This window comes from Acinonyx jubatus, chromosome E4 (assembly GCF_027475565.1).
Source record: "Acinonyx jubatus isolate Ajub_Pintada_27869175 chromosome E4, VMU_Ajub_asm_v1.0, whole genome shotgun sequence".
NCBI lineage: Eukaryota > Metazoa > Chordata > Mammalia > Carnivora > Felidae > Acinonyx > Acinonyx jubatus.
The window spans coordinates 36452884-36475307 of record NC_069395.1 but is presented as its reverse complement, the minus strand read 5'-3'; the positions used below and the strand labels follow the sequence as shown (position 1 = coordinate 36475307).

Genomic DNA, 22424 nt, shown 5'->3' with positions numbered 1-22424 from the left:
GAAAATTTTGCTAATTTTGCATCAGAATTAATGTAATTTGATACCATGTCTAGGCAAAGCAAATTAGCAGCTTGAAAGGTATGGTGATACCAGTGGATCACTCAGAAATACCAAGGTGGATCAAAACCCTAGAGGAGAAAGCAGGAAAAGACCTCTCTGATCTCAGTCGTAGCAATTTCTTACTTGACACATCCCCAAAGGCAAGGGACTTAAAAGCAAAAATGAACTACTGGGACCTTATGAAGATAAAAAGCTTCTGCACAGCAAAGGAAACAACCAACAAAACTAAAAGGCAACCAACAGAATGGGAAAAGATATTTGCAAATGGCATATCGGACAAAGGGCTAGTATCCAAAATCTATAAAGAGCTCACCAAACTCCACACCCGAAAAAAAAATAACCCAGTGAAGAAATGGGCAGAAAACATGAATAGACACTTCTCTAAAGAAGACATCCGGATGGCCAACAGGCACATGAAAAAATGCTCAACGTCGCTCCTCATCAGGGAAATACAAATCAAAACCACACTCAGATATCACCCCACACCAGTCAGAGTGGCCAAAATGAACACATCAGGAGACTATAGATGCTGGAGAGGATGTGGAGAAACGGGAACCCTCTTGCACTGTTGGTGGGAATGCAAATTGGTGCAGCCACTCTGGAAAACAGTGTGGAGGTTCCTCAAAAAATTAAAAATAGATCTACCCTATGACCCAGCAATAGCGCTGCTAGGAATTTACCCAAGGGATACAGGAGTACTGATGCATAGGGGCACTTGTACCCCAATGTTTATAGCAGCACTCTCGACAATAGCCAAATTATGGAAAGAGCCTAAGTGTCCATCAACTGATGAATGGATAAAGAAATTGTGGTTTATATACACAAGGGAGCACTACGTGGCAATGAGAAAGAATGAAATATGGCCCTTTGTAGCAACATGGATGGAACTGGAGAGTGTGATGCTAAGTGAAATAAGCCATACAGAGAAAGACAGATACCATGTGTTTTCACTCTTATGTGGATCCTGAGAAACTTAACAGAAACCCATGGGGGAGGGGAAGGAAAAAAAAAAGAGGTTAGAGTGGGAGAGAGCCAAAGCATAAGAGACTTAAAAACTGAGAACAAACTGAGGGTTGATGGGGGGTGGGAGGGAGGGGAGGGTGGGTGATGGGTATTGAGGAAGGCACCTTTTGGGATGAGCACTGGGTGTTGTATGGAAACCAATTTGACAATAAATTTCATATATTGGAAAAAGAAAAAAGAAAAAAAAAAAAAGAAATACCGAGGTGGTTAGTGTCTCCCTTGGCCTTAAGCCACCTGTCAGAATGAGCACCCAGTTGGCAGGCCGCTCTGACCTTTCCCCTGGAACCTGTGAGCAGAGTGGCATCTGCATCTTGGGATGCTGGTTGAGGTTGCCACACGTGTGTTGTGCCCAAAGGTGGAGAGACCAGGCATAAATAAGGAGCTTCACTGCCTGCAGGATAAAACCGAGGGACGCCTTGCATGATGTGGGGGTCTTGTTACAACCCAACTCCCTCTCTCAGGGTCGCCCCACCACCGTCCTTGAGTTCTAGGAAACAGCTAGGCTGAGAGACTCGTGGTTCGTTAGATGAGATTTGTTCTCTCAACGGTCCAGCCTTGGCCATACTATTCCCTTCGCCTGGACTTTTCCATTTCCCTGCCCCCTTCCTCACTTACCAGACTAATTCAAGACCAAGTTCTGGCAGTTTCTCATGCAGGAGGGCTTTCTTCCCTCAGTTCCCCAAATGGAGTTAGTTAAATGCAGGCTTTGTTTCCAGGTACTTCTATCACAGCTAAATAACCTCAACTGACCTCTAGCCCACATTGTCCTTGTCCTTGCCTTCTGTACCTTTGGAGATGTTGTTTCCATGGTCTGGAACACCTTCCCACATGCTTCCTTCTATCCTCAGCTTTGCCTCTCCAGCAGAATTCTCTGGGGATGGTTTCTTCTCTTATCACAAGGCCAATTATGTTTTGCTAAGCACTGGTCTTCCAGTCCCTGATAGCTAGCACCAAGTCCACTGTTCAGTGGTAATAATATGGTGAAGCTGAATCAGAAATCCAGAGGAGTTTACCACTCCGGCCTTTTCTCTTAATAACAACACTATCAACAGAAGACTAGAATCCAGTGATTTCTGATTGCTATTTTTTGGACAAATTTATCAAGGTAGGTACATACCTTACCAAACAGCTAAATAGAGGTTGGATGTTGTTTATTCCTCCCTAAGCTCAACATATCCACCACTGCTTAGCTTCATTTTTATTTTTCTCTCTCCCCTCAGGGTAATTTTGACTGTTTTGCAGCCCCAGTGATTCAGGGCAAGACGCCCAGGGCCCTTGGCTTGTCCAAGGCATCATGGCAGACACTCAAGGCTTGGCTGTTCAAAGCTCCAGTGAGGCTCTGTTTCTTCCTCCTGACATTTGGCCAGCCCCCTCCCCCCCCCCCCCCCCACTTAGCCATCTCTCTTCATGAAAAATAATGACCTTGCTAATTTCAAGGCCTAAAATTACCTTTTTCTCTACATACTATTTCTTAATCTTTCCTCTTTCAAGTGAGAAAAGAAAAAAAAAATCATAAAAGCCACCTTTTTCCTACTCTCTGTAAAATCTGAATCTAGCCTATGATTATTTCTTCTCAACTAGAAAAAAGTTCATTTATCAACTTAGTTACTAATTTCTTCAATTAACTACACCGCCTCTTTTATTTTTTTAATCATCAGTACGCAGTTAGCATGAAGTACTTTCTTGGCTAAGCCTGTTCTTTTATATTCTGTTTCATAAAGGCATCAAACTCTTTTCCTTAACATTTTTACAATAGTTGAACATAGCCAGACTTTTTCAAAACAAGGCATCCAGTGGTTACTTGCAGACTAATCTTGAGGCTCACAGATGGGAGGGAGATAATGGTGCCTATAAGAATCATGGGAAGTTTTAAAAAACGTACCTGCTAAACCTCTTCTCACCCCACTTCACCCCTGAGCATAACTAAACCTAGGAAAATGTAATTTTTAAAAAAGCTCTTTTGATGATTCTAATATGCCTCCTGATTGAGAATCATGGTCATGGGGTGCCTGGGTGGTTCAGTCGATTAAACGGACGACTTCAGCTTGGGTCATGATCTCGCGGTTTGTGGGTTTGACCCTGGTGTTGGGCTCCGTGCTGACAGCTTAGAGCCTGGAGCCTGCTTCACATTCTGTGTCTCCCTCTCTCTCTCTGCCCCTCCCCTGCTTGTGCTCTCTTTCTCTCTCTCTCTCTCTCTCTCTCTCTGTCTCTGTCTCTGTCTCTGTCTCTCTCTCAAAACTAAACATTAAAAAAAGAGAATCATGGTCACGATGGTTGGAGGCAGGCAGGGCCCACATGAGGATTGTTGATTTCACACATGACTTACATTGGGGAACAGAAGGGGAGGCCGGTTAGATGTGATGGTTATGGGAGGCTTCTGGAAGAGTTATGTCTGTTTTGAGTTGGATCTTGAATAATAAAAATATAGCAATAACTGACATGTGTTGAGCAGGTACCGCATGGAGCACTTCATATACATCATCACGTTTAATCCTCACCAAGGGTGGTCTTATCCCCTTTTTGTACAGATGGGGAAAGTGGAGCTCAGAGAGATCAAGCGCTTAGCTCAAAGTCACTCAGCAAGTAAGTAGCAGAGCTGGCATTTAATCCTGTAGTCAGTGTGAGTCCAAAGCTCTGACTGCTATGATGTGTCAGATTTACTGGGAGGGAAGCAGCAGGGATTCGTGGTGTGGGTTATGGCAGGAAAATGATTTCTACCTGATCAAAATCTTTGCGGGAGACAGATATCTGGGCTTCTAAGAAGTCCTCAAAGTCAATTATGGATGTCACCATTAGGCTGGAAAAATTGTCTTTCTGTCTCTAAGAAGATGAGAAAGGCCAAGTTTTTATCATCATGAATAGACCTGGTGTATTATCATCCATTTCAATTTTTCTATCTAATTCCATAATCATAATTCATAATCATAGTCATTTCTTGGAGATCAGAGGGACTTCCGCATCCATGCAGTCTTGTTTCTTGTCTGACTCCCTCATTTGGTAGGTTTTTTTTTATTCAAAGAAAGGCAGCAGCAGCACGAGGCCAAGGCAAGCCCGCCACCACCCGCCTCCAAGAGCAGTGCGGCCCGTGGCCGGGGGCGGCGGTAGTGAGACCAGCGCTGCTCTCCCGCCCCCTTCCCTCTGCGGTTTCTCTGCTCCCCGGAGTCGCTGGGTTCCCCGGGCTCCGCTGGCCTGCCCGCCGCCCCTGACCGTCCGACGGCCCTCCCCACGCAGGCCTGGACGCCTGTCACCCCGCCGCGGAAAGCAAAGTGTGAAGAGTGGGGAGTAGGGAACCATGGACGCGAAGAGGAGGCTCCAATGGAGATGAGGAATCAGACTCCCGCAGCTGTTGGAAAACTTGTCCCCGACAATGGCAGATCAAATGGTGGGAAACTGAGGCTGAACAACTGAATTTGTGAACTTAGACTTGCTCAGTGTCATAAACGCAGGCTTGATTTCAGTTTCAGATCTCCAACAGATACTTAAATGGAAAAAGCTTGAGCTTAGTGACAATAGCGTCTTTGGAGGTCTGGACAAGTTAGCAGAAAACCTTTCAAATCCCACTCATCTGGACCACAGTGGCAATACACGGCAAAATATCAGCACTGTGGAACCTCTGAAAAAGCGGGACTGCCTGAAAAGTGCGCATCTGTTTAACTGGGGTTACTAGTCTGAATGACTAGGGAGAGACTATCTCCCCCAGCTGACCTACGTGCATGGCTATGGCCAAGAGGATGAAGAAGCCCCTGGCTCAGAAGCCCAGGTGGATGCTGTGCAGGAAGGGGATCAGGGCAAAGGGGAAGATGAGGACAAGGATGGTGAGGAGGAGGAGTGTGATGGCCAAGAGGGTGACGAGGAAGAGGAGGGTGGAAAAGGGGTGACGATAAAGATGGAGTGGGGAAGAAGACGACTTTGGACGTGATGGACAAGGTGATGAGGATGAGGAGGAAGAAGGGTAAGAAAGCGGGAAAGGTAAGAGAGGAGAAGAGAAACTGATGATGAAGGAGAAGATGATGAAGACCCAAACGACCTGCAGGGAAAAAACTGTTCGGTATTGGTTGGACTGCTCACTGGTAGCTGTTTAAATGATAATAATAAAAGGGTGGCTGTGATACCAGCCACAGGACACCCACCCACCCAGAGAGCCAAAGGATAGTCCCTGTCACATTCTGCCTTCCTCCTTTTGGTCCCTCTTCAAAATCCACCATCAAGCTTGGAGACTTTGCTCCAACAAAACTGTGAGCACTGTTGGGTCTTTGTGTAAGACTCTTGCTGTAGCATGGGTCATTGTGGCTGGCCACCGACAGTTACGTGAAGACTGTAACAGCATTTTTACTTTCTGTACAACAAAGAAGGTTTGCAAATAAAATCTTAATGTAAAAAAAGGACAATTTTCCACAGCAAAGAATTAGCTGGCCCCAAATATCAATGATGCCGAGGCTGAGAAACCTGGTATAAATGTTCGGGGCATGGACTTTGTAATCCAGATTGTCTGAGTTTGAATCCAGCTCCATACTTACTAGCTGTGTGACCTTGGCCAAGTTACTCAACCTCTCTGTGGCCCGTCTGCAAATACGGCTAACCATAGCCCTTCCTCATAGGGTTGTGAAGAGATTTAAATGAGTCAGTATAGTTGGGGCACTGGAGCCGTATGTCCACACAGTCAACGTTTGTTTAAGAGAGGCGTCTGGTGCCATGGCAGGGTGGGTTCCCAAGCCAGACTGCCTGCGTGTGAATCCTTCATCTGCCACTTACCAGCTGTGTGACTTTGGGCAAATCACTTAAACATTCTTGACTCAGATTCATCTGTAAAATGCAGATAATAATAGTATCTGCCATTAAGATAAATTATGTGTGCAAAATGATTAGAACAGTGATTTACACATCATAAAAGCTGTGCACGTACCGGTTGTTATTATGACTCTTAGTATTTCTTTATTAAGTAAATATTTGAGCCTCCTGTGCACAAAGGGGTGGAATCACGTGTGTTACGGCTATGAGAGTGCAGAGTCAAGATTAGGACCACTGACTCAGGAAAGGATAGCCCTGTCCGATATGAGTTTACGACTCTCTCTACTCCTTGGCATTCTGTGTGGTAGAAAGCTGGGTGGGAGATGACCATTTGGGGTAATTATTACTTTGGAGGCAATGTGGAGAGAGGTGCTGTGACCCCACAGTGTCACTGAGCAACCAAATAATTCCAGTTCTGACTTTGAACAACCAAGATCACGGCTGGTTTCCAGTGAGGAAAATCACCAGATGCTAGAAGTACCAAGACCAGACTTGTCAACAATGGAGAAAGGGATTTTAATCTCTTTCTATTACTACTATTGGAAGAGGCAGTTCTTTAAAAGACATTTTGTGCAGTCATTGCACTGTTCCATTTTGATTCACCATGGTGATTGTAGGGCCTTTTGAAAAATTTTCTTTTAGGTAGTTGTTTTGAGATGTAGAAGAGAAAGTTTGAGCTTTCTGTGAGCTTATAACTTTAGGTGTAGACATAAGTACTATTGGAAAATGAGCCCAGTTCAGGTTAACACACACTTGTCTAAATGGCTTTAAAAACTATGTGTTATATTAAATGGCTTTGTTAATTAGATTCTCTTTGATGACTCATATTGGAGAAATAGAAACTTAGGGCTCTCGTTATCAAGTAAAGCAAAACAGTGGGTTTGCAAACCTGCAAGCCAGCCTACCTTGTTAGCCAGGTGTAACTAACTAAGCAGTTGTCTCTTTGCAATCAAGAACTCAGCAAGCACAAAATAAGTACAAGTAGCAAATTATTTGGAGACCTTTCCAACCTGTGTCTGACCTTCTTGATTCGTTTGCAGAAGTAATTGCTGTGGAAATTGCTGTGCTTTTATCTGTGGCGCTATTAAAACACTGGTTGCAATGAGGTGGTACAGACTGCTTGGTTAATGGGTTACCGTGGAGTGGGAGCCGTTGTTTCATTCGACAGATGAGAAGTAGCTGAAAATAACCTTCTCTCTCTCCTGTAAGAATTTTGCTTGTTAAGTGACATTCACCAACACAGCAGAGTTTCAGCGTGGTAGAGGAGTTTGTGCTATTCTTAGCAAGATATTAAGTGAGAGTTTTCAGGCTTTTCTTGTTATAAAGTAGGGAATGTATGAGGGTTTTATATTCCCTGGTTTCAGGGAATCTTTCTGTGCTCAGGGGAATAGCTGTCTGGCTTGAGAAGGAATGAGGACGTTGAGTTGGTAGGACATTCAGAGCCGAGTAGTCCTTTGCATCAATGTCCCACGTGTCATGTTACCACTGAGCTGTGGGATTATTCCCTCATTCTCTCCTGGCTTCACTGCCATTGCTCTTTCTCGTGGGGTAAGGTCAGCTGCCTCCATGGCCTCATCCTGCTTCCTCAATATGGCCCAGTATTTTTTCCCCCCTCCAACCAGCCTCCCTCTTGGAGTGGAGCATTGAGGATCCCTGTGGTATAAAGCAGCATTTCTCAAACTTTAAGATGCCTCAGAATCACCCGGAGAGTTTGAAAAAATACAAATTCCTGGCTGTCACCCCCAAAGATTTTGATCCAGTAGATCTGGAGGGGGCATCAGAATTTGCATTTCTACCAGCCGCCCAAGCATGTGATCCTTGTGGTTTGAGACCACACTTTGTGAAGCCTTTGTGTGATATTACAATAGTATATTATATTGTGTGATTTATAATAGTAAGTACATATTTGGTGTTCCTCCCTGTTTCTGGCACAGAGCTCCTAAAACCCTTGGAATTTCTGTGCTGACAGCAATAAAGGTGTCCCTTGTTATGTTAATGAAGTGACTTTTAGAAGCACTTAAGGATCTGGGTTGGTTGCCTGGGGAGCTAATCAGGTGATTAGAGGGATGGAACTTTGACCCCCTCCCTTGTGTTACCCATCCCCCAGCCCCTTCCTGGGAGGGGAGAGGAGATGGAGTTCATTCACCAATGGCCTATGACTTAATCAATCTTGCCTATGTAATGAAGCTCCCATAAGAACCCAAAAGGAGAGGATTTGGAGAGCTTCCAGGTTGGTGAACCAGAACACTTCCAAATACCATGCCAGGCCCCAAACTCCAGGAGGACAGACACTCCTTTGTTCAGGGTCTTGCCCTGTGTATCTCTTCATCTGGCTGTTGAACCAGTAATCTAGTGAGTGAACAGATTTCCTGAGTTCTGTCAGCTGCTTTAGCAAATTAGTCGAACCCAAGGAGGGGTTCACGGGAACCATCGTCAGAAGTACATGTAGCAATCTGGACTTGCAAATGACATCTTAAGTGGGGCCAGTCTTGTGGGGCTGAGCCCTTTGCCTGTGGAATCTGATGCTGCCTCCCATAGATAATCTCAGAATGGAGTTGAATTGTAGGACACCCAGTTGGTGTCAAGGAAATGGCTGTAGGGTGTAGAAAAGGCCCACCGACACCACAAACCTTGCACTATTGCACCTGAGGGAACTCTCCTCTTTGGGACAGTTTTCTTCAATAGTTAGCCAATACCAATTTCTGAGCACCCACTGAATGCAGAGGAAGATGTCCCTGAAGTGACCACCACAATTCCTGCACTCCAGAAAGTATTCTGTTTAAAGAATGCCACAAGCCTACATATCACAGTAGGATGGAGCCACTGAAAGCCAAGAGCTGAGGGGACCAGAGTCCAGGGGTGATGAATGGAGGGATGTTAACACTGGGTGGGTGAAGAAAGAAAACTAAGATTTATTTTGGATCCCCCCCCCCCCCCAGCATTGTGGTTGGCATTTGTTGTGTTAATTCCCTGAATCTTCACAGAAATCTGAAGGGTGGAGATTATGCTCTCTTTCATGAATAAGGGACCTGAGGCTCTTATGACTCGAATTGGTGGTGTCAAGGCCAAGGGCAAGCCACCCCAATATGAGCCACTTTGGCTGAATATTATTTTGAGCATAAGAAGACAATCAACACCCTGTGGGCCCAAGAGAAGCTTTCGCTCTTCTCTTAACTGCATAGGAGAATCTAAATTGGGGGTCTTTCTCAGAATAAGGGGTATTAGTAGAGATAAATTTTATCTGAGTGATCCATCTATATGGCAGGAGAAATATCAAATTATCAATTATCTGCTCTCCTTATCTCCCTGTGAAGGAGCTTTCTTCTGGGGTCCCAGACCCCTGCCCCCTTCTCCATAGTTCAAGATGACATCTATACCTCATTTTGCCTGACTGTCTTTGAAATTGCCATGTCTGTGTGGATTCTCTGTATGCATGCTTTTAAATTTGATTTTCTCCTGTCAATCTGTCTCAAGTCAATTTGATTCTTGGTCCAGCTCAAAGGACCATGAAGGGGATAGGAATTCTTGCTCCCTGACAGTGGCAGAGTCAGTAGGGTTCTTACTCTTCAGAGACCAAGTTATTTTCACTATACCATGTTGCTTCCCAGCACAGCACATGACACTCCTGAGTATTCAGTTAATACTTGTTTGTTGAATGAAGACATCAGATAATTAAGTTAATGGAGGAATGTTTCCAGGAAATGATGACTCTGGAGATGGTCCTTAACCGTCCTACTGTTAATTATTGTTATTATCTGTTGAGCATTTGATATGTACCAGGTACTGTGATAAGCATTTTCTATATATTATCCCACTTGTTAAAAAGTAAACTATAAGGCAATTATTAACTCCATTCTATATGAAGATATTTAAAGAGGAGGAATGATTACCCTAAGGTTGGTAGTGGAACCAGGTTTCCAAATTGCGGCTTTTTGTCTTCAGAGTACAGGTTTCTCCTACACCAGGTTGATCTGCTAGCATAACAGTTTCTTTTTTATCTTCCCATTGTTACTACTCATTTCTTCCCAGACAATGAGATAGATTCATAGCTATGGATTTCAAATCACAGGAAATAAGATTTTTAAACTTAGTTGCCAGTTACCATGCCAATATAAACATTATCCTCACACCTACTCATCATTATCACATTAGAATCAGCAAAAGCAATAACAGCAGCAAAGACCAAAAATAGTACATGAACAAAATTAGATGTGTTGCTGTCATGTGGGCCAGATGATATGGAATGAGGACTTCAGTCTGGTTCCCAGGCCTTCCTCCCTACTCCCTCTGCCTTCCTGCCCGCTTATGGTTCTTCATTCCTTCCCGATCTCTGAATAGCTTCATTCAGAATCAATAGTATTTCAGATGATGTGTCAAAGCTCTTGGCATTGAGGGATTTTTGAGATTCCTTTGAAGGCCTCTGTTTTTGCATGATGAGCTTGATTTAAATCATCTCTTTCTGGACTCCAGTATTTTCCTCTAATGATAAATTTTGAGTCCATCTATACAATTAAAAGATAATAGTGCCCATTCAGACTAATGTTCCAGGTTACCATCCTAACAAAATGCTGTCTGATGTGTGCGTTTTGACATTTGACTCCAGGACGATAACTGAAAGAGACGATAACATTGAAGATCTCTTTGTTCCAACTCAGTACTCTGGGTGCTTTCCCCCAGTGTCTCGTTCCCCCGGATAACCCAGGGAAGTGAGCAGGTGTTATGTCTTTTGTCAGGCTGACGGAAATGGAGGGAAAAAGAAGTAAAGTAGTTTGCCTCGGGCCACACAGCTCTAAGTCGCTGAGCTGGAATTTGAACCCAAGAGGATATAACTCAGAAGACCCCATCTTCTGCCTTTATCAGATAATATTGTCGGTGCCGAAGTCACTGGGTTCACCTGTCATAATTTGCTGGGCTGTTCCTAACAAAGAAAGCCAGGAGATTCCATTTGTGAGCTCTTCTCTGCCTTTTTTCAGTTCTACTTGCTGTATCTCATTACTGTCTTAGAAGTGAAAGGATATCTGTGGACTGCTTTGAGCTCCCAGTGCCAGTGTTGTGTGTGTTAATGATTTTTACCCCCAACCCACCAGTGCAGCTATATGATTTAATGAGTGGCTCATCCTAATCAGATGGCTGGCTAATGGGGAATTAAGGATCATAAGACTGGTGGTTTTATTCTAACAGGAATTCATATAACAAGAGTCATTTTCTTCAAAAAAAATGAAGAAATTAAGTCTCATTAAAATACGCAGTAAGACATAGTCTTAATGGATATTGAATTTGAGGCACTATCTGGTTTAAAAGCAGGGATTGGAAAGGGCTTCTGCTTCCTTGGTTTTTCCTGTTGGCATCTATGAGATCTGGGGGTGGTGGGATAGCCAGGGTAGGAGTAGAGTTGAAGAGGAAAAGGGGTGGAGAGAAGGAAGGAGGGAGGGAGGAAAAAGAAAGAGAGAATGTTATAATCCATTTTCTGGAAGTGGGCTTTTTATAGATAAGCAACTCTTGCCTTTTGGTCTAAACCTACTCTAAAAAAAGAAATTGGTGAATAATGTAACCAGCCTTGATCATGAAGAACAAATCAAAACCAACATTTATGTCCACAGAGTTTGACACCATATTCTGAAATGAAACCTGAATTGCACAAGAGGATAGAAAATCATAGTACTGTGCTTTTCAAAGTTCCCAGCAGTAACAGTATCACCTGGAAACTTGTTAGACATATACATTCTCTAGGGACCACCCAAGACCTACTAAATCAAGAAGAGTCAAGGGTTCAGAACTGTATAAAATGCCCTGCAGTTATTAGGACACACACTGAAACTTGGAAGTAGGTGATTTAGTAGAGTATGGCATTGGAGTCAGAGAGACCCTGAGTTCTGACCTCCCTGCATGCTGTTTCTCTGATTTTGGACTTCCGTTTCCTTATCTGCCAAATAGTGATGGTACCCTTCTTTAGGTAGTGTTGTTTTTTATGATTACTACATTGCTTTGAGCTCTTGAATTGCTGGCTTTGAAGATTTGGAAACTATTTTTCAAATTTGTAGGGGTCACTTTGTGCCAAAGCCAGCAATTCCTAATTGCCTTTGCAAACCATTAGTATTATTGTCAGTAAACATGGCTAACTGAGCACACACATTTACATCTATCTGATCACTCCTGAAACCCCTCTAAAGAAACAACAAAGGAAAGGTCTTTTTAGGGCTTGGAATCCATAAGCATAAAGAGCCCTAGAGTAGGATAACAAAAATTTGAAAGCTAGAAAGCAGTTATTGACTTGGCAGACCAAAGAGAGATGAACCCTAAGGTGCCAGAGGGGATATCTAAACCATAATTTGTTTTACAGCAGAGCTGCCCCAAAAGCTCAGACATTAGTGGCAATAAGTGCCATTAGAAGTGAGAGTGAAGGAGGGTTAAGAATAGGGTTGGTTGAAAGTTTGTTTAGGAAGCATTTAGACCCCAAGATATCCTTCTATGAAGCTGGGTTACTACCCCCCCTCCACTCACAGAAGCCTTGTGTATTCTTGAAAGAGAGTCTCTGGGCTGGGAGACACCAGGGACATAGGAAGGCAGAGGTACCACAGGACAGCAGAGCTTAGGGGGAAGTTTATATACTGAATGCTGAGACTTTCAACCTCCCTACTTGTTTGCTACATGCTGCGAGCATTCTCCAGACAAGAGATTGAGGACTTCTCTAGGAACTCAGAAAAGTGCAAAAGGACAATCCTAACGTTGATGGCACCATGGATTCTTCAATACAAACTCCAGCCAGGTCACCCTATCATGAATTCTCACAGTTGAACCCCACTCATACACACAAAGGCTCTTGATAATTTTTTTTTAACTCCTCCTCTAAAATATGAGCAGGCATCTAAGATTACCATATATTTCTAATATGAAAAGCAGGCAAACATAAATAAATGAGGAAACAAAGACCAAACAGGGATAAGAAAACTTAAAACTATATCTATTGTTGATATCCTCAGAAAATAAGATATTAATGTCAATGAAACAGAACAGAATTGCTGTTTAAAAGCAACATTTAAAGAACCAGAAACTGATGGAAATGAAAAGTATGATAGTAAATGAAAATTAAATAAAAGGAGTAGGAGATAAAAATTGAAGAAGTCTCCCATAAAGTGATAGGAAACCAGAGAGAAAAATAAGAAAATTAGATTAATCTAGGGGCCCAGCATCTGATTAACAGGAGATCTGGGAAGAAAGAGTAGAAAATGAAGAGGAAGAAACCATCAGGGAAATAACCCAATTAATTATGTAACTAAACTATTAACTATATAACTAAACTTACTGTCATATTTTTCAATATGTACATAAATCAAATCATTATTATACACCTTAAACTAATAAATGTTACATGTCAGTTATATCTCAATAAAACTAGACAAAAAAAAGGATGAGACCAAGAGAATCTTTTACCAATATGACTTTGTAAGCCTACCTCCATTTTTAAGAATTCTCTTTTCAATTATGATGTTTTTACCTGATTTGTCTCTTGCATCAATACTTATTCCCTCTGTGTATTCATTCAGCCCATGCTCTTTTAGTCTTTTCCTGTATTCGGCATAAAAGGGGAGAAGAAAGATGTCAGAGATGTCGTAGCTATACCCATATCAATTCATCTTCCATGACCACTATGTTCCCATCATTGCCAGATGGAGTGGCAATGTGATAAGAGCTAACAAAGGCCTAATGACCTTCTGCGGAGAATCAAGAGTATAGAAACAAGAATGGGTATGAGAGAAGAGTCTTTCTTTAAATTCTGTTTTAATATATCATTTGGAATCCTGTATGAACAAAGTTAGTTTGGAAAAACCCATAAACTATCAACAGAAAGCAATAATTGTTAAATTATTAAAAAAAGAAAAAAGACATTAGTCCTTTAACTCTAAGGTTTGATATACCTGCAGAAGTAGTTTTTTTTTTTTTAATTTCTTTTTTAGCCTTTTTGAATTTAGGAGTAAATTATGCTCTGCAAGTTTATTAGAAGTTGAAGTGCATTTTCCAACAGGAGTAATTTTGTGAGTAATGACCAATTTCCTAGAGAAGCCCACAAGTCTGTTTAACCCACTGCTTATTAAAAGTATGTGGGTGACATTCTAATGGCTCTGCAGAAGCCAGTCACCCAGAATGCCAGGGACGCCCTGCTGATACAGAGGTGGGGTCTTCACATCGTCACTCCCCTTTGTTAGCAGGCAGATGAGGTCCTGCCTCTGCTTCAAGAACCTGGAGTAGACGTCCCAAAGACACAGAGATGAGAGATGGGGAAGCAGTGTGGCTAGTGGCTCTAGATGGGGTGGGGTGGGGGGGTGCTAAGGAGACCTGGGAGCTAGAGAGCAGGTTAAGCATAAACAAAGAATAACCAGGAACTTAGGACCTGAGACCTGTTAAACACACTTCTTATTTCTAAACTCACTCCTGCAGTGTCTCTTTCTGTTCCACTGAAGATCCTCGAGATTGAACTACCTACTTTACTTCCTTTTCCATTGCCCTTAATTTGTTGCTTCTAACTAGGGTTTCCCTCCGTCTTGGGTTCATAAAATAGAACGGTCTCTCAATTTTCCTTCTCCCTTGGCTTTTGAGAAACTGTGAAGAATTTTATTTTAAGTGATTAAAAAAAAACTGACTAGAAATAAAAATTGTCCTTATTATGCTTATCCTTCTGTCACCCCATCTACTACTGTCACCACCCTCCTGTTTACTTTTTTCTTTGCCCTTCCCTTCCCTTCCCCTCCCCTCCCCTCCTTTACCCTCCCCTCTCCCCACCCCTCCTCTCTTCTCCCTCCTTTTCTCTCCTTTTTTCTCCTCTCCTCTCTTCTTCTTTTCTTTCAGTTTGATCTGTTGGAGGCAGGTCTAGGAAGGAAGGAAGGAAGGAAGGAAGGGAGGAAGGAAAGAGAGGAAGGAAGGAAGGAAGGAAGGAAAGAAAGAAAGAAAGAAAGAAAGAAAGAAAGAAAGAAAGAAAGAAGGAAAGAGAGAGGAAGGAAGTAAAGTAACCCAAGAAAATTTCGTTGAAATGAAGGCCTTAAGTTTCCAGATTAAAAACCTAGCACAATGGATGAGACCTGAGCCAACAATCAGCAAAAGGCACAGCATTATGAAGTTTCAAAATATTGTGGAAAAATAGTTTCTTGTCAGAAAAAACAGGTTCAGTATGAAGGATAAAGGATCTGAATGCTTTTGACTTCTCAACAGAAAGAGTAGACAAGGGAGAGATGCTTCCATCGAGAAATGAGAGAAATGATTTCTCATCTAGAATTCTACACCCAGCTCAGGTATTGAGTGTAAGAGTAAACATTAGGACTCAAAATTTTTGCTCCCATATACCTTTCTCAGAACACTATTAAAGGATGCCTTCTATGAACAAAAGTGAGTAAACCAAGAGGGTGGAAGATCTGAGATACAGGAATCAGGGGACCTAACCCAAATAAGTGAAACCACTTCTAGAATGCTTAGGGCAGAGACACCCACGGCTGGTGATGGAACAGTTCAGAAGCCTCCAGAAGAGATTTTTTTAGCTTCTTTTTTTCCCTAAGTTTATTTATTTATTTTGAGAGAGAGAGAGCATGGGAGGGTCAGAGAGAGAGAATCCTAGGCAGGCTGTGCACTGACAGTGCAAAGCCCAATATAGGGCTCAAACTCATGAACCGTGAGATCATGACCTGAGCCAAAACCAAGAGTCAGACACTTAACCTACTGAGCCACCCAGGTGCCCCCAGGAGAGATTTCTTTATGGAAATGAAATTAATAGGCTGACTAATATATTTTCATATATTAAGAAGAGACTTTGTCTGTGGTAGAATTTGGAGTCAAATTAGAGATAGGTAAATTAAGCATATGAAAATATCATTAGCTACAGGGAAAAGGAAAAAAATGTAGAAAAGGAAAAGTAACCTGAGTATACTACGTGGCTTTGCTGTGAATATCATTCATCTAGTTACAATGATATCAGCACAGATAATTATGGAACCAAGATGATGATATAACTATGTTGGAGGATGGGGCCATGGGAAGAGGTGTGGGAAAGGAATGTGAGATGGGAGGGGAGTACAGGTAAGGAGCTAAATTCTCAGAGGACAGTGGATAATTCCTAAAACTGAAATATCAGGACATGGTGATTTGAGAATGACATTCAACAATGAACCTCAACAGCAAAACAACCAGCTAACACAGTGGAGAAATGGGTGCGTCTGCAGAATAGGAAAGTGGGTGAAAAGAAAGAAGGTCTAGGGGAGTAAAGATTTTAAAAGATGTTTTGGCCACTTAACTCTTTAGCCTATATGTATGTGTATGGATACAAAAATAAACGTGAAAATTTGAAAAGGGAAACAAAAATTTTTGCCAGCAAGTTGTAATTAAGGGTCAGAGAATACTGTTTTTATTTCTTTGGGTGGGACCCAGGGCTCTTGCTATGATACAGTGTTAACTCTAAACTGCTCAAAGATAGCGTGCCTGGGTGGCTCAGTTGGCTAAGTGTCTGACTCTTGATTTCAGCTCAAGTCATGATGTCATGGTTTGTGAGATTGAGCCCCGAGTTGGGCTCAGTGCTGACACCATGGAGTTGGCTTGAGATTCTCTCTGTCCCTCTCTCTGTGCCCCTCCCCTGCTCACACACACATGCTCTCACTCTCAAAATAAATAAACTTAAAAAAAAAAAAAACCTGCTCAAAGAAAGAAAGAAAACTGCTCTTACCCAAATCAGCATTTTGCTTTGGGACTGGGAAGGGTCTTTCCCACCATGGAGGGACCCAACTGTTTCACATTTAGAGTCATCCAGGGAATCCTCAGAGCTGGGGGGTTCTGTTATGCAGGGACGTTCCAATCTCCTTCTCTTCCCACATCACAATCAAATATCTATTCAAGTGAAATCTGGACTTACACGTCATCTTTCCCAGTTAGGCTGTGAGTATGTAAGGCATAATGCTTTATAGAGAGATATTAATAAATAAAATGTGTGCATGAAAAATGCATAACCTCACTTCATACAAAATTAGAGAAGGGGCATTGAGAGCAGAATTATCCATTTTTAATAGTAATAATGTTTCTGATAGTAATAATAATTGAATAAGGCCCTCCTGAGGACCTTCAACCTTCTAGAATGTCTCAGAAACAGACTGGCACGAGAGCAGCCCTGGGCTGTAAATGATAGATGTGGCATTGCTGCCTTAATTGACCAGCATATGCCGGTGTCTCAGACCTGCACCTTGTTCTCAAATCATGGACAAGAGAGCTATTCTTACTGTATTGATTTGGTGTAACTATATTTTTAAGCTCAAAATTAAATTAATTTTCTAGCAGCCATCTCGAGAAAGGCACCTCTTACTCTTCATGCATGACCTTTGGTTCATTGTGGACCAGAAAACAGAGCTGAGCCAGGACTGCCATACAGGCTTATTGAGTTAGAGTCAGACTCACTGGGAACAAGGCAGCTAGCCCAGGGAGGCCGGTTTTGAGCACACTTGGTGATGCAGGAGGCAGGAAGCGGGAGACCTGACCCTGTTGTGTCTGAGGTTATTTATGAGCTTACAAAGGCTGTGTCTGCATTATTCAGGCTTTGACTACTTTTGCTTTTATCAAGCTTCTTTTGTTCAGATTGGTATCACTCCCTGGTACATTTCTAGAGCTGGCAGCACTCTTTCCCATCCTCATTTGTGTCTTTTCAGGTGGAACTTGGTCCTCAGTTTCTTAGGCAACCGTATCTGGCACTGGTGGACGGACTAACTGAAAATTTCCTTCCCTAACATCCATATCCCTGCCTTTCTCTCTTACTCTTCCCTCTCTTAGTTTTTGGCTAAGCCTGAGTAAGATCATTTGAAAGAAATTATTGTGGCCCCTCCATGCGATGGGATGGCATGCATCAACAAAATGGAAGGAACCATTGATACATGCAACAACATGGATACATCTCAAGGGCATTTTGCTAAGTGTAAAAGGCCAATGTCAAAAGGCCACATACGTGATTCCATTTATATAGTGTTTTTTAAGTGGCAGAATTATAAAAAAGGAGAAGAGATTAGTGGTTGCCAGAGAGAGTGAGTATAAAGGGGGAGCACAAGAGATGTCTCTGCAATGATGGCACAGTTTTTGTATTCTGTGTGGTTCTAGTTACAGGAACCGGCACGTGTGATAAAATGACACAATTCTACGCATACTTCATGGCAGTGTAAATCTTCTGGTTTTGACATTGTGCTCTAATTCCATGAGATGTCACCAGTGGGGAAACTGGGTGAGGGGTATACAAGATCTCTCCGTACTGTATCTTTACAGCTTTCTGTGAATTTATAATTATTTAAAAATAAACTGTTTTTTTTCTTACAAAGAGGAATGAGGTATTCATAATGAACAATATGGATGAATCTCAAGATAATTATGCAGAGTGTAAGAAACTAGTAAAAAAAATAGTACAAAAGAAAAATATAGACAAAATGGACTACGTCAAAACTAAATACTTTTATGCTGCAAACAATGCCATCAAGAAAATGAAAAGACAACCCACATGGTGTGAGAAAATACTTGCAAATCATATATCTGATAAAGGATTTGTATCCAAAATATATAAAGAACACTTACAACTCAATAATAAAAAGACAACCCAACTGAGAAACAGGCAAGATTTAAGTGGACATTTTCTTTAAAGAGCCAATAAGAATGACCAGTAACCATATGAAAAGACGCTCAGGTCATTAGCCATCAGGGAAATGCACATGAAAACTACAATGAGATAGCAATTCTCACTCACTAGGATGGCAGTAATCAAAAAGACACATGGGGCACCTGGGTGGCTCAGTCACTTAAACGTTCAACTGTTGATTTCAGCTCAGGTCATGATCCTAGGGTCATGGCATCAAGCACCATGATGGGCCCCTGGAGGCTGCTTAAGATTCTCTTTCTCCTTTTGCCCCTCTCCCCCCGTTCGTGTTCTCTCGTTCTAACAAAGCAAAACAAGACATTTGGAACTCTCATACACTGCTGTTGGAAATGGAACACAGTGCAGCAGGGAAAAGAGTTCCTCAAAATGTTAAACATAGTTACCAGATAACCCAGCAATTCCACCCCTAGCTATATGCCCAAGAGAATTGAAAATATGTTCATGCAGAAACTTGTACAGGAGTGTTCATAACAGCATTATTTATAATAGCCAAAAAGTGAATGACCTGGATGCCCATGAACTGATGAATGGATAAATGAAATATGGCTTGTCAATATCCTTGAAGATTATTTATTCAACAATAAAAAGGAATGAAGTACCAATACACGTTGCAACATGGATGAACCTTGTAAACACTGTGTTAAATGAAAGGAACCAGCCACATAAGTTCATATCTTGTATGATTTAATTTATTTGAGAGGTCCAGAGTAGGCAAATCTATACAAACAGAAAGCAGATTACTGGTTGTCTAGGGCTAGGGGATTGGGAGGGAAATGCGGAATGACTGATAATGGGTATGGCGTTTCTTTGGGAGGGGGATGAAAATATTCTAAACATAGATACAGTGATTGCACAACTCTGTAAATAACAGCCATTGAATTGTATACTTTAAGTGAGTGTATTTTAGGGTTATGAATTATATCTAAATAAAATGTTTAAAAAGAGTATATATTGTATGATAACGTTTATAGAAAATTCTTGAGAATGCAAGCTAATTTATGGTGACAAAATATCAGCAATCATTTGGGAATGGGAAGGATTATAAAGGTCCATGACCCAACTTTTTGGGAAGTGATGGAAATGTTCACTAATTTGATTGTGGTGATGGTTTTATACATATATACATATGTATAAAATGTATAAAATGACATGTATACATATGTATACATATGTCAAAACTTATCAGATTGTATACTTTAAATGTCCAGTTTATTATATGTCAACAATAACTCAATTTTTTTTTAAAAAAAAGCAGAGCAAAAACATGTGTGAACTTCACAAATAAGTATTTATTAAGTTTTAAAAAATAATTTGACAGATACTTATCGGGTACTGGCATAGTGGTAGCTCCTGGGGATACAATAGCAAGAAAAAGATGGGTCCAGCCTTCAAGCAACCCATACAGGCACAAGGAAAGAAAGAAGCATATAGTTGCAAAATGGTTTATATACTATTTCCAGCTGTGTAGAAATATGCCTGGGGAGTCATGGTCACCTTCATGGGGAGGCTTCCTGGAAGTGGTGGCACTTGAGCTCAGCCTTCAAGGGCAAATGGGAGTTAGAGGTAGAAGGTGGGGTTTGGTGATGATGTAATGGTCCTCTTTCCTGACACCAATGTAGCGGGAGCAGTAGGAGCACATGGTATGTACTTGTATCTCAGAGGAGACCTGATTTTATTCTCGCCATGTGAAAGCCGTGCTATCTTCCCCAGGAGCCGTATCACAGTGGATTATTATATTTACATGTACCTTAACAATAAGTGTGAAGCAAAGCTATAAAGAACATCCTTCATTGCGCTTGGCAGACTTGCTGTTATTTACTTGTTTGTGATGATGGATTCGGGGTCTGTCCTTGCACTACATTGTTTCCTGTGTGAAAGCCAAGACTAAATGTTTCATTCACCATCCTGTCCTCGGCAGGTAGCATAGTACTTGGCACAAGAGGAGCTTGAAGAAGATTACTTGCCAGTAAGTTAGGAATTGGGCTGATACAGAATAACATATTTGACTGGTGGCCTTAGGCATGGCTCAAACTTTTTGAGGTTCTTCTGCAAAGGTCAGGACAGTCTGCCCTAGGTGGGGGGCAGCTCTGGCCATTGGCCTGCTCTGGACAAGTTGAGCATTCTTGGGTCCTGGTTCAAGGACCACTCATGTGTTGTCTCTTGTCTTCCTGCTTCAGCACTTCTCTATGCCACCATCTTTGGGAACGTGACGACCATTTTCCAGCAGATGTACGCCAACACCAACCGGTACCATGAGATGCTCAACAGTGTTCGGGACTTCCTGAAGCTCTACCAGGTGCCAAAGGGCTTGAGTGAGCGAGTCATGGATTATATCGTGTCTACCTGGTCCATGTCCAGAGGCATCGACACAGAGAAGGTAAGGAGGGTGACAAGCTCAGGTAGGCCCTGTGTGTTGGCTTTCCCAGAGAGACCTGAGGCACTCCTAGGGCAGTGGTTCTCTAACCTGGCTGTGCATCAGAATTCATTTGGGTAGTTTGGGGTTCCCACATCCTACCTCCAGAGATTTTGATGGCCTCCAGCTCAGCTTTGCTCAAAGACCAGCAATTAAGAGATTCGGAGCCTTTAAGAAACTAGAAAGACAGCATGTATCTCTTAGATAAGAGAGGAACTGGAAGTCTAACTTATATGATGATAAGACTCAGGGCCATCCAGAGTGAGGTAATCGTTGTGACTACTTTTCCTTTAGCCTCAGACTCCGAGATGGCACAGCACTGCCACTGATTCTATCTTTATTCAAATGTTTGATATTTTGTTCATCGTGGATTTTTTTTGCATGAATTCTGATTTTTTGAGATATTGTATTAAACTATAATTTATCTTGGTTACTGAGTTTTTAGCTTGAGACTGTTGCCTCACTGCAGTCTCAGCTCTGATGAGAATCCTGTGATTCGTGGTCATTAAAAACAGATTCCCAGCCTCTATCCCAGATGTATGAAATCAGAATTTGGTGGAGGGGAAGGTTTGAGGAGAAATCTGCATCTTTAACCAGTGCCCAGGTGATCCTATTCATCAGATGAGTCTGGGGAATACTTAGGAAGGGCTTGCGCCTTAGTCGTCGTTGGCTTGCGCAGAACATCAGACATCTCTCTAAGGCTAAGGTATCTGTTTTCCTATCTGGAAAATGGAGACAGCAGTAAATCCCTATTTTTCTCTACGAGTTGCATGATTCTAGATGTATTTCAATAAAGTGAAGAAAATTTGGTGGCTGGGAAGAATACAGAAAAGGTACAGTGGGTTTCTATTCATTTAGGAATTATCTCCTGTGTATATTTTCTATAAGCAAAAATGTAATCCTATGTCCATTTTTCTCTGCTTCTCAGTGTTTTCAACCACACTTCTCTTTTTACTGCCAATCTCTAAGGGCTTGGGGAATTCTGATTCCTTTCATTGTTAGAATAAGAAAAACAGAAATATAATGCTTTTGCAGAAATATAACACATTCAAAGCCAAATTCAACTGGCTTTGGATCAGCTATCCTTGCTCCTGCTCTTCCTCCGTTAGAATAGTTAGTTGAGAGTTGACCGTTTGAAAGGAAACCTTGAACTCAATTGAACGGATTCCAACTTAAAAGGAATGATCGTTCAGTTTTGTTGAAGATCTGCCATAATCACAACAGCAACATAATAAGCATACCACCATAGCACCAGCTACCATGCCTTGAACACACATTAAGAACAGATACTTAATGGGGCGCCTGGGTAGTTCAGTTAGTTAAGCATTCGACTCTTTTTGTTTGTTTGTTTTTATTATCTTTTTTAACATTTATTCATTTTTGAGAGACAGGGCATGAGCAGGGGAGGGGCAGAGAGAGAGGGAGACAGAATCTGAAGCAGGCTCCAGGCTCTCAGCTGGCAGCACAGAGCCTGACGTGGGG

The 22424-nt window shown here is 42.0% G+C and overlaps 1 protein-coding gene and 1 pseudogene across 3 annotated transcripts in view; both read left to right on the top strand.

The window, feature by feature from the left end:
* KCNH1 (potassium voltage-gated channel subfamily H member 1) overlaps positions 1-22424 on the top strand; it is a 372723-nt gene that overhangs the window by 235272 nt on the left and 115027 nt on the right. For all 3 annotated transcript variants that reach the window (XM_027074502.2, XM_027074501.2, XM_027074503.2), the window contains exon 8: positions 20707-20906. In XM_027074502.2, coding sequence (XP_026930303.1) covers positions 20707-20906 — 200 coding nt within the window. The remainder of the gene's footprint in view (positions 1-20706; positions 20907-22424) is intronic.
* Positions 4376-14088, top strand: LOC106966782 (acidic leucine-rich nuclear phosphoprotein 32 family member B-like; annotated as a pseudogene).